General features: G+C 41.2%; 1 protein-coding gene across 4 annotated transcripts in view; it reads right to left on the reverse strand.

Moving 5' to 3' along the window:
- LOC131954397 (ATP-binding cassette sub-family A member 2) overlaps positions 1-12,769 on the reverse strand; it is a 53,328-nt gene that overhangs the window by 13,974 nt on the left and 26,585 nt on the right. For all 4 annotated transcript variants that reach the window (XM_059318030.1, XM_059318033.1, XM_059318031.1 and 1 more), the window contains 13 exons: positions 12,408-12,612; positions 11,761-11,937; positions 10,995-11,065; positions 10,645-10,754; positions 10,391-10,522; positions 9,433-9,513; positions 7,362-7,558; positions 5,547-5,729; positions 4,836-5,001; positions 2,554-2,666; positions 1,641-1,913; positions 926-1,238; positions 224-438 (listed from right to left, as the gene is read on the reverse strand). In XM_059318030.1, the coding sequence (XP_059174013.1) occupies positions 224-438; positions 926-1,238; positions 1,641-1,913; positions 2,554-2,666; positions 4,836-5,001; positions 5,547-5,729; positions 7,362-7,558; positions 9,433-9,513; positions 10,391-10,522; positions 10,645-10,754; positions 10,995-11,065; positions 11,761-11,937; positions 12,408-12,612 (2,236 nt within the window). The remainder of the gene's footprint in view (positions 1-223; positions 439-925; positions 1,239-1,640; positions 1,914-2,553; positions 2,667-4,835; positions 5,002-5,546; positions 5,730-7,361; positions 7,559-9,432; positions 9,514-10,390; positions 10,523-10,644; positions 10,755-10,994; positions 11,066-11,760; positions 11,938-12,407; positions 12,613-12,769) is intronic.

Genomic DNA, 12,769 nt, shown 5'->3' on the forward strand with positions numbered 1-12,769 from the left:
GGAATGTCAGGGAATGTCTGAGGGTGCGTAATTGATGGGGGGGAAGGGGAAAGTAAAGTCCTAGACCCACATTAGAAAGATGGACTCAGGTTTAATTAAAGACTTGTCTAGTGATCAGTGCCTTAAGAAAAACAACACAATGAGAAACTTATGAAGAGATTCTCTTCAAGTCTGCAGTAAACACTGGTCAATGCAATAGATGTCACCAAAATGGCGGTCTGACCTGGGTTATGGCCATATCTGAAATCTGGTCGCTGCTGATTGGTCAGGCTGAGGTATTTGTGCACCATCCAATGGCAGCTGGGCTCGTAGTCCATGAGGGAGGTGACGTTGGTGATGTTGGGGTAGCTGAGCACACAGCTGGAGCCCAGACCAGAGGGGAAGGCCAGGGTGGCCTGTAGCAGGTGGGCACTGGCATCCAAGGGGTTGACCTTTGACCTGACCAAAGTAAACACCAGGACTCGTTAGTCTGAGGTCTAATTTAACTGTAGGGTTTTTTATTTTTTTTTTAATTACTTGAAATAAATTTTAAAAAAATAGAAATCAGCGCACAATAATATTTTTAAATAGAACTGCTTTTTTCTAGAAATTTTTTATGCAGATTTTATTTTTAATTTGTTATATAAACAAACACTTCTGGAGAAAAATTATAGCAGTACTTCTGTGATTAGTGTGATTAATATGCTAGTTGAACTTCTTCTTCGTGTTGGAAGGGATCCCCCTCCAACACAAGTATACGTGTAAACTGGTTGTCTCTCCTAGAAGAGTGGCTGTCCCCAGCTAACGAGCTTTATCTGCCCGAGGGTTCGAACTCAAGACTTTACCGAGTCGACCACGCCAACCGCTAGTTGAACAAACAACAAGATACACATAACTCCTCCCACGTGAAGGGAATTTTTTAAATACCCCAGGGTAAAAAACTCACATGTGGCTCATCCTTTCGTTAGTGAATGGCACAAAGTTTCCGTGCGGCTGGGTGACATTGGTGTACTGCAAGGTGCTCAGCTCCAGGGGTGGGAGGTCGTCCACAGAGGGCGCCGCCAGGGCCACGGTCATGGCGATGGCAACAAAGATGGCGGGCAGGATGATCTGGGAGAACAGACTGCGCCAGTTGCGGGTGATGTAGTGGAACCTTTTGATGATGACGGCCTTGAAGTGGTTCAGCAGGACCAGCTTGGGGTGCATCATGTGACCTCCTCGACCCTCCAGTAGAATTCTGGGAGCTTCATTAAAAATGGCTGGGGAAAGTCAACATTTTGAAAATAACGAACCATGATTAATGAGGGAGTTATGTGTCATAGTTACGCTGTTTTTAAACAAGAAAATTAAATATTAAAACGGCTTTACTTGAAAAAAAAATTGAAAGATTTAACAGACTTTTTTAACATATTTTTTTAGGTATTAAATAGAACAGGCAGGAGTACTTTACATAACCAGATAAACAGAAGAGCTCCACTTATTATTTATTTTTTTAATCTCTAACTTATTATCATCCCCAAAACAAAAATAAAAACAATCCAATTTTATTTTCCTCCAACAGAAGAGCTCTCCCATGAATATTGAAAGAGAAAAGCAAGTTGTTGTCATGCCTGTAAAGAGCATTAAACTAATTTAAAGAAATGTCCTCTCAATCAACTTACCCTGGTTGTGTCTGGACAAATTATTCATCAGCATATCCTCCCCCATGGGGGGATCACACGTGAAGTCCTCCAGGATAAGATTGTCTCCTCCTGACTCACTTCTGTACTGGCCCCTGCCTTTGTTTGGGCCAGGGAAGGGTTGGGGTTCCTCTGTGGCTCGTGGTGGGTCTGAGCCAGCTGCTGCAGCGTACGGGGGTGGGGGAGGGGGGGAGTGGCTCCTGCCCACCCCCATATCTGCCACAAAAACCTCCAGAGGTTTGGCTACATCTGAGGCTGGTACAGGAGAAAACAAATGACCGAAACAGTGGACAAATGATCAAAACTGGAAAAATGACCAAAACAGTGGACAAATGATCAAAACTGGACAAATGACCAAAACAGTGGACAAATGACCAAAACAGTGGACAAATGAAACAGTGAACAAATGACCAAAACAGTGGACAAATGACCAAACAGTGGACAAATGAAACAGTGGACAAATGACCAAAACAGTGGACAAATGACCAAAACAGTGGACAAATGACCAAAACAGTGGAAAAATGAAACAGTGGACAAATGACCAAAACAGTGGACAAATGATAAAAACTGGACAAATGACCAAAACAGTGGACAAATGATCAAAACTGGACAAATGACCAAAACAGTGGACAAATGACCAAAACAGTGGACAAATGACCAAAACAGTAAACAAATTATCAAAACAGTGGACAAATGACCAAAACAGTGGACAAATGACCAAAACAGTGGACAAATGACCAAAACAGTGGACAAATGACCAGAAGTGCAAAAACATAAAACCAGAGGTCTAAATACCAAAACAGTAGTTACATAAAAAAAAAGTAAATAACTTTATGTTCACAAAAAACCAAAAATAAAAATAAATCATTAACCCATTAAAACAACATTAACTGACCTTCTTCTTCAGTGTAAGCTGCGTCTGTGACCTTGAGAAAAATCTCCTCCAGGTTGGTGTCCATGACACCGTAGCTGCCAACTTTCAGCTCAGCTAAAGCATTGTCCAGGTTGCTGGGGAGGTAATAGAGAAGAAAACTTTTAGAACATCCTTAGGGCAGCTAAAGCATTGTCTAGGTTACTGGGGAGGTAATAGAGAACAAAACTTTTAGAACATCCTTAGGACAGCTAAAGCATTGTCTAGGTTACTGGGGAGGTAATAGAGAACAAAACTTTTAGAACATCCTTAGGACAGCTAAAGCATTGTCTAGGTTACTGGGGAGGAAATAGAGAACAAAACTTTTAGAACATCCTTAGGGCAGCTAAAGCATTGTCTAGGTTACTGGGGAGGTAATAGAGAACAAAACTTTTAGAACATCCTTAGGGCAGCTAAAGCATTGTCTAGGTTACTGGGGAGGTAATAGAGAACAAAACTTTTAGAACATCCTTAGGGCAGCTAAAGCATTGTCTAGGTTACTGGGGAGGTAATAGAGAACAAAACTTTTAGAACATCCTTAGGACAGCTAAAGCATTGTCCAGGTTGCTGGGGAGGTAATAGAGAACAAAACTTTTAGAACATCCTTAGGGCAGCTAAAGCATTGTCTAGGTTACTGGGGAGGTAATAGAGAACAAAACTTTTAGAACATCCTTAGGACAGCTAAAGCATTGTCCAGGTTGCTGGGGAGGTAATAGAGAACAAAACTTTTAGAACATCCTTAGGACAGCTAAAGCATTGTCTAGGTTACTGGGGAGGTAATAGAGAACAAAACTTTTAGAACATCCTTAGGACAGCTAAAGCATTGTCCAGGTTGCTGGGGAGGTAATAGAGAACAAAACTTTTAGAACATCCTTAGGGCAGCTAAAGCATTGTCTAGGTTACTGGGGAGGTAATAGAGAACAAAACTTTTAGAACATCCTTAGGGCAGCTAAAGCATTGTCTAGGTTACTGGGGAGGTAATAGAGAACAAAACTTTTAGAACATCCTTAGGACAGCTAAAGCATTGTCCAGGTTGCTGGGGAGGTAATAGAGAACAAAACTTTTAGAACATCCTTAGGGCAGCTAAAGCATTGTCTAGGTTACTGGGGAGGTAATAGAGAACAAAACTTTTAGAACATCCTTAGGGCAGCTAAAGCATTGTCTAGGTTACTGGGGAGGTAATAGAGAACAAAACTTTTAGAACATCCTTAGGACAGCTAAAGCATTGTCCAGGTTGCTGGGGAGGTAATAGAGAACAAAACTTTTAGAACATCCTTAGGACAGCTAAAGCATTGTCTAGGTTACTGGGGAGGTAATAGAGAACAAAACTTTTAGAACATCCTTAGGACAGCTAAAGCATTGTCCAGGTTGCTGGGGAGGTAATAGAGAACAAAACTTTTAGAACATCCTTAGGACAGCTAAAGCATTGTCCAGGTTACTGGGGAGGACATAGAGAACAAAACTTTTAGAACATCCTTAGGGCAGCTAAAGCATTGTCCAGGTTACTGGGGAGGTAATAGAGAACAAAACTTTTAGAACATCCTTAGGGCAGCTAAGGCATTGTCCAGGTTGCTGGGGAGGAAATAGAGAACAAAACTTTTAGAACATCCTTAGGGCAGCTAAAGCATTGTCTAGGTTACTGGGGAGGTAATAGAGAACAAAACTTTTAGAACATCCTTAGGGCAGCTAAAGCATTGTCTAGGTTACTGGGGAGGTAATAGAGAACAAAACTTTTAGAACATCCTTAGGGCAGCTAAAGCATTGTCCAGGTTACTGGAGAGGTAATAGAGAACAAAAATCTTTTGAATTATTTCACAGCTTTTGAAACATCCTTTTACACTTTCTTATTTTATGTAATATAACATTCAACAATGCCTCTAGGAATAAAATTATGTTTTACAGCTCTGTCAAAAAACAGATTTACAACAGTTTGGATTCATGGATTAAGTAAAGAAAAAATTGAAACTTTGTCAAATTCAGTTTTTCTGCTATTGTGTAGCAGGTCAACATTGCTTACCATCAAGTTTGTTGATCACTAGTTAACCCGTACCCATAGCAAACCCTGACAAAACCCTAACCTTTAATAAACCCTACCACTTTTATATAACCATAACCCATACCCTAATCTTGTAACCACAAAAATCTGGTACAGTGAGATTAACAGTGTTCAACAAAATCTACATACTGTGTCAAAAGAAAATGGACCATAATATACTGGCCATATTTAATCCAACTCATCCAGACCTCAGGACAAAAACAATCAGTACCTGAAAAGTCTTTCAAATCCCCCTTTTTTCACCTCCTCAAATGGGAGAATGTAGTGGAGCTCTCTTGTATTTTCTGACACCAGATAAGCACTGGAGACATATTTCTGAACAAATGCCGTGACCTTTGACTGTTGACACAAGGGCTGAGTTCTTGTCACGGGTTCACCTAAGAATAGAACAACAGAAACAATGTATTTACTAGCAAATGAAATGAAGATGTCTTTCTAAGTGATGTGTTAAATGATAGGGTGGTCAGCACCTTGCCCCGCCACCTCCACTAGCCCAGACTACCAAGGTCTCCCATCACTGCTTGCTGGACACAGGGTCCTTCTACTTCTACAGACTGAACTCTGGACTTATGGGTTTACAGTCATGGGTTTTTACATTCAACCATGGCATCCTATGTGACCTTTGACCTTAAACAAGTTTAACCCCAGACAGAAATAGTCAGGAAGTTAGATGACCCCAGATGCAAGTTGTATGACTTTGAACCAATCCCACCCCAGACACAAGTTGAATGACCTTTGAACTAGGCCCAACCCAGACACAAGTTGGATAACCTTGAACCAATCCCAACACAGACACAAGTTGGATGACCTTTGAACTAGGCCCAACCTAGACACAAGTTGTATGACCTTTGAACTCCTCCCACCCCAGACACAAGTTGTATGACCTTTGAACTCATCCCACCCAGGACACAAACGAGCTTACTGATGTCATCAAAGACAGGAGGCTCCTCCTTAGAGAGGGTCAGGTGATAGCCCTCTCCGATGGTGTTCTTGAGGAAGATGGACGTGCCGCAGCACTTGAGCTTGCCGTTGGAGATGATGGCGATCCTGTCCCCAAGGAAGTCAGCCTCGTCCATGTGGTGGGTGGACAACAGGATGGTGCGGCCTGCAAGTAGGGAATGGTCAGAGGGATTGGTGGTGTGTGGACAACAGGGAATGGTCAGAGGGATTGGTGGTGGGTGGACAACAGGATGGTGCGGCCTGCAAGTAGGGAATGGTCAGAGGGATTGGTGGTGGGTGGACAACAGGATGGTGCGGCCTGCAAGAAGGGAATGGTCAGAGGAATTGGTGGTGGGTGGACAACAGGATGGTGCGGCCTGCAAGTAGGGAATGGTCAAAGGGATTGGTGGTGTGTGGACAACAGGGAATGGTCAGAGGGATTGGTGGTGGGTGGACAACAGGATGGTGCGGCCTGCAAGTAGGGAATGGTCAGAGGGATTGGTGGTGGGTAGACAACAGGGAATGGTCAGAGGGATTGGTGGTGGGTGGACAACAGGATGGTGCAGCTTGCAAGTAGGGAATGGTCAGAGGGATTGGTGGTGGGTGGACAACAGGATGGTGCTGCCTGCAAGTAGGGAATGGTCAGAGGGATTGGTGGTGGGTGGACAACAGGGAATGGTCAGAGGGATTGGTGGTGGGTGAACAACAGGGAATGGTCAGAGGTATTGGTGGTGGGTGGACAACAGGGAATGGTCAGAGGTATTGGTGGTGGGTGGACAACAGGATGGTGCGGCCTGCAAGTAGGGAATGGTCAGAGGGATTGGTGGTGGGTGGACAACAGGGAATGGTCAGAGGGATTGGTGGTGGGTGGACAACAGGATGGTGCGCCCTGCAAGTAGGGAATGGTCAGAGGGATTGGTGGTGGGTAGACAACAGGGAATGGTGCGGCCTGCAAGTAGGGAATGGTCAGAGGGATTGGTGGTGGGTAGACAACAGGGAATGGTGCGGCCTGCAAGTAGGGAATGGTCAGAGGGATTGGTGGTGGGTGGACAACAGGATGGTGCTGCCTGCAAGTAGGGAATGGTCAGAGGGATTGGTGGTGGGTGGACAACAGGGAATGGTCAGAGGGATTGGTGGTGGGTGAACAACAGGGAATGGTCAGAGGTATTGGTGGTGGGTGGACAACAGGGAATGGTCAGAGGTATTGGTGGTGGGTGGACAACAGGATGGTGCGGCCTGCAAGTAGGGAATGGTCAGAGGGATTGGTGGTGGGTGGACAACAGGGAATGGTCAGAGGGATTGGTGGTGGGTGGACAACAGGATGGTGCGCCCTGCAAGTAGGGAATGGTCAGAGGGATTGGTGGTGGGTAGACAACAGGGAATGGTGCGGCCTGCAAGTAGGGAATGGTCAGAGGGATTGGTGGTGGGTAGACAACAGGGAATGGTGCGGCCTGCAAGTAGGGAATGGTCAGAGGGATTGGTGGTGGGTGGACAACAGGATGGTGCGGCCTGCAAGAAGGGAATGGTCAGAGGGATGACTATAAGTGAACGTTTCAGCTTAAATAAATGTAATAAGGGAGACAACCAATCAGTTTATGGTCTGATGTAGTTAAAAAACAAGTGGAGACAAATCTGGTGACAAAAATAAAATGGACAATAAAAATCTAACCATATTGCCTACTACAATTTTGAAACTTTTTTTACTGCTCAGTAATGGAATTATAATTATTAAAAACATGTATATCTTTAATATGTGAGGATTTCTATCCTTACAGTTGAAAACAACGCCCCCACATACCTTTCTTTAGTTTGACCAAGAGGTCCCAGATGGCCCTCCTGGCATAAGGGTCCACCCCAGCGGTCGGCTCGTCCAGTATGACAGTACGAGATCCTCCGACAAAGGCGATGGCTACAGAGAGTTTCCTCTGCATCCCTCCAGACAGACAGTCAACTCTGACTTTCCTTTTGTCTGGCAAGCCCAGGTCATCAATCATCCTAAAACAAGCAAAAGTCATCAATCATCCTAAAACAAGCAAAAGTCATCAATCATCCTGAAACAAGCAAAAGTCATCAATCATCCTAAAGCAAGCAAAAGTCATCAATCATCCTAAAACAAGCAAAAGTCATCAATCATCCTGAAACAAGCAAAAGTCATCAATCATCCTGAAACAAGCCCAAGTCATCAATCATCCTAAAACAAGCAAAAGTCATCAATCATCCTGAAACAAGCCCAAGTCATCAATCATCCTAAAACAAGCAAAAGTCATCAATCATCCTGAAACAAGCCCAAGTCATCAATCATCCTAAAGCAAGCAAAAGTCATCAATCATCCTAAAGCAATCACATGTCATCAATCATAACAAGCCCAAGTCATTAATCATCCTAAAACAATCACATGTCATCAATCATAACAAGCCCAAGTCATTAATCATAACAAGCCCAAGTCATTAATCATAACAAGCCCAAGTCATCAATCATCCTGAAACAAGCCCAAGTCATCAATCATAACAAGCCCAAGTCATCAATCATCCTAAAACAAGCAAAAGTCATCAATCATAACAAACCCAAGTCATCAATCATCCTAAAACAAGCCCAAGTCATCAATCATAACAAACCCAAGTCATCAATCATCCTAAAACAAGCCCAAGTCATCAATCATAACAAACCCAAGTCATCAATCATCCTAAAACAAGCCCATGTCATCAATCATAACAAGCCCAAGTCATCAATCATAACAAGCCCAAGTCATCAATCATCCTAAAACAAGCCCATGTCATCAATCATAACAAGCCCAAGTCATCAATCATAACAAGCCCAAGTCATCAATCATCCTGAAACAAGCCCAAGTCATCAATCATAACAAACCCAAGTCATCAATCATCCTAAAACAAGCAAAAGTCATCAATCATAACAAACCCAAGTCATCAATCATCCTAAAACAAGCCCAAGTCATCAATCATAACAAACCCAAGTCATCAATCATCCTAAAACAAGCCCAAGTCATCAATCATAACAAACCCAAGTCATCAATCATCCTAAAACAAGCAAAAGTCATCAATCATAACAAACCCAAGTCATCAATCATCCTAAAACAAGCCCAAGTCATTAATCATCCTAAAACAAGCAAAAGTCCTCAATCATCCTGAAACAAGCAAAAGTCATCAATCATCCTAAAACAAGCCCAAGTCATCAATCATTCTAAAACAAGCCCAAGTCATCAATCATCCTAAAACAAGCCCAAGTCATCAATCATAACAAGCCCAAGTCATTAATCATCCTAAAACAAGCCCAAGTCATTAATCATCCTAAAACAAGCCCAAGTCATCAATCATAACAAGCCCAGGTCATCAATCATCCTAAAACAAGCCCAAGTCATCAATCATAACAAGCCCAAGTCATCAATCATAACAAGCCCAAGTCATCAATCATCCTAAAACAAGCAAAAGTCATCAATCATAACAAGCCCAAGTCATCAATCATAACAAGCCCAAGTCATCAATCATAACAAGCCCAAGTCATCAATCATAACAAGCTCAAGTCATCAATCATAACAAGCCCAAGTCATCAATCATCCTAAAACAAGCAAAAGTCATCAATCATCCTTAAAAAGCCCAAAACAATCATTCTAAAACAAAGCATAAAGAATCCTCCTAAGGAATATATTTTTCAGTTAAATAAATTCATAAATTCATAGGTACTAGCTAAGAATTTCCCAAACTTTGACAAGGGATTCCATTTAGACAGGCAAATAAAACTTTATAACTCACAGTATTCCCTAACATATTTTATCCCAAATATGTTTTGATTCCACAACTAAAAAAAAACCAAGTCTAAAAGAATGAGTAAAATGACATGAGAAGAAAATGTACTTGTTGGTCTCTGTCTGTATGTCTTCTGCTTTCATCCCTTTCAGCTTGGCAAAAAACCACAGGTGCTCCTCAACTGTGAACCTAGAGTTGTAAACAAATATTGAAATCAATTCAGCAGCAACATAATGTACCACAAACTTGCAGTCATTTATCTTGTTTAAAAACTAAAATTGTAAACAAATATTGAAATCAATTCAGCAGCAACTTAATGTACCACAAACTTGCAGTCATTTCATCTTGTTTAAAAACTAATGTTAGTTAAATAATGCAATAAATAATATGAAAAAGGTATATTTTATTCTACAATATCTCTCTATGCAATGTTTAATTATGGAACTGTAGACTTAACCCTTTCACCACAATGCATCCATACTAAGGGACATAATTCATTAAAACAATAGAGGGCAGGGTAAACAAATATTGTATTTAAACATAAGGAACTAAAATTAATGAGTTTATATTATTCTGATACTGACATGACATAAAGCCCATGGCAGAAGTGACTCACTTGTCAAAAAGTACATTGTGTTGTGGGCACATATGACTGAAGTGACTCACTTGTCAAAAAGTACATTGTGTTGTGGCCACATATGACTGAAGTGACTCACTTGTCAAAAAGTACATTATGTTGTGGGGACATATGACTGAAGTGACTCACTTGTCAAAAAGTACATTGTGTTGTGGGCACATATGACTGAAGTGACTCACTTGTCAAAAAGTACATTATGTTGTGGGGACATATGACTGAAGTGACTCACTTGTCAAAAAGTACATTGTGTTGTGGCCACATATGACTGAAGTGACTCACTTGTCAAAAAGTACATTGTGTTGTGGGCACATATGACTGAAGTGACTCACTTGTCAAAAAGTACATTGTGTTGTGGGCACATATGACTGAAGTGACTCACTTGTCAAAAAGTACATTGTGTTGTGGGCACATATGACTGAAGTGACTCACTTGTCAAAAAGTACATTGTGTTGTGGGCACATGCCCAGACTTTGTCTGATAATATCCATGTCTGTTCTGATGTCATAATTGTAGATGGAGGCGGTTCCTGCTGTGGGCGGGATCAAACCTGTCAGCATTGACCTATCAGAGAAGAGGGTGGGATTTAAAATTGTCACCATTGGCTTAAATAAATCTTAACAGTTGAACTTTCTTTACTAGTCCAACATTTCATTAAATTTAAAAGAATTGTTTCCTCTACTCACATGGTAGTAGTTTTGCCTGCACCATTGTGACCCAGGAAGGAAGTGATCTGCCCCTCATACAGGTTCAGACTTAAATTTTTTACTGCTGTCTTTTTGCCAAGTTTGTAAACCTAAGGAGTATTCCAGTTCCTTTATGTCATAACTATATGCAAATGACTTCATTTTATTTAAAAATATTTCAATCCTTTATGTCATAACTATATCCAAATGGCTTCAATTTTTAAAAAAATATTTCAAACACAAACTAAAAAATTTAAATTCTAAGAATGACAGCCTTTAGCAAGTTACATTTATTGCCATAAGAGTTCAAGGCAGGTGTCGTTGTACCATAAATAAGAGTGGAAACCTACCTTAGACAAATTGTCAATGCAAACTCCCAGTGGGAGGTGGACTGGGTCTGGTTCAAAGCGATGAGCACTCTCTGGGGATCAAAGTTTAATTAGTTACTTGACATAGGGCAATGGGACACACACACACAATCTATTTAGGATTGTGTTAAAACTTGACAGCCGACAGATTTAACATTGAAGACTTTTATTTTATCTGAAGCTGGATGTCTTCAAAGACCTCTGGACTGATGTATAGAAACTTTACTGACTGGCCAAATGACCTTTACTGACCTCCAGTAAATTTACTGACTGATCTCTAGTATCTTTACTGACTGACCTAAGACCTTTACAGACAAACCAATGAGACATTTACTGACCTATGATATGAGACCTTTACTGACCTACTATATGAGACCTTTACTGACCTACTATATAAGACCTTCACTGACCTACTATAAGAGACCTTTACTGACCTACTATAAGAGACCTTTACTGACCTGCTCTATAAGACCTTTACTGACCTACTATTTGAGACCTTTACTGACCTACTATATAAGACCTTCACTGACCTACTATAAGAGACCTTTACTGACCTGCTCTATAAGACCTTTACTGACCTACTATAAGAGACCTTTACTGACCTACTATATAAGACCTTTACTGACCTTACTATATGAGACCTTCACTGACCTACTATATGAGACCTTCACTGACCTTACTATATGAGACCTTCACTGACCTACTATATGAGACCTTCACTGACCTACTATATAAGACCTTCACTGACCTGCTCTATGATGTGCTATAGCACAGGCCTGATCCTCATCCATAACAGACAGCTGCTCCACGCCACCGAGACAACACCGCAAGCAAGGGAAGCCACTGTGTTCCACGTGCTTGTTGCCCCCACACCAATATGACTTCATGAATGGGAAATACCAGGGCTTAGGTAGACCATAGGAACCTGGAAGAAAGTAGACATTAAACTTTATAAATAGAAAGGATATCTATCTTACAGAATGGCTAGCTGCCTAAAGATAAAGACACTGAACTTTAAATAAACAGATAATTTATATCATACTTAAAATGTCCTTTGTTTATATTGTGATAGTTTATAATGTGGGCTTTTGTTTGGTTGATAGTTGTAATAGTTGGAGTTTGTATTCTGTTAAGTGTGAGCACTGTGGTGAGTGGGTGTACAGTGGGTGTATAGTGGGTGTACAGTAGATGTAGTGGGTGTACAGTGGGTGTACAGTGGGCGTACAGTGGGAGTACAGTGGATGTACAGTGGGTGTACAGTGGGTGTACAGTGGGTGTACAGTAGGTGTACAGTGGGTGTACAGTGGGTGTACAGTAGGTGTACAGTGGGTGTACAGTGGGTGTACAGTAGGTGTACAGTAGGTGTACGCAAGCTCTATGTAACACAGGACAAACCTGGATGGACATGCTCGATGTACCAGACAAGTATGGCGTACAGGAAACAGTCAAACACCATCATCATGGTCACCATAAACAAATTAAACTCGTCATGTTCCGCGGGCGAAACAGCGATATTTTTCCACTGGACTCCGATGCCCATTTCTTCATAAAAAGCAAAGTATTTTGCCCCCAGTCCAAAAGCTGTAGTTGAAAACAGTGACTAAAGAAAAAAAAAATTAAAAAATTAACTACAGCAATCACACAAAACTGCATGATTAAAATAATTAGTTCAAACATACATATTAAATAATAACATGAAAAAAATCTTAAAATCTTATCAGAAAATACTTTTAAAAAGTGTTTCATTTGTTAATAAT

This window comes from Physella acuta, unplaced genomic scaffold (genome assembly GCF_028476545.2).
Source record: "Physella acuta isolate Inbredline_101_S28 unplaced genomic scaffold, ASM2847654v3 ptg000995l, whole genome shotgun sequence".
Classification (NCBI taxonomy): Eukaryota; Metazoa; Mollusca; class Gastropoda; family Physidae; genus Physella; species Physella acuta.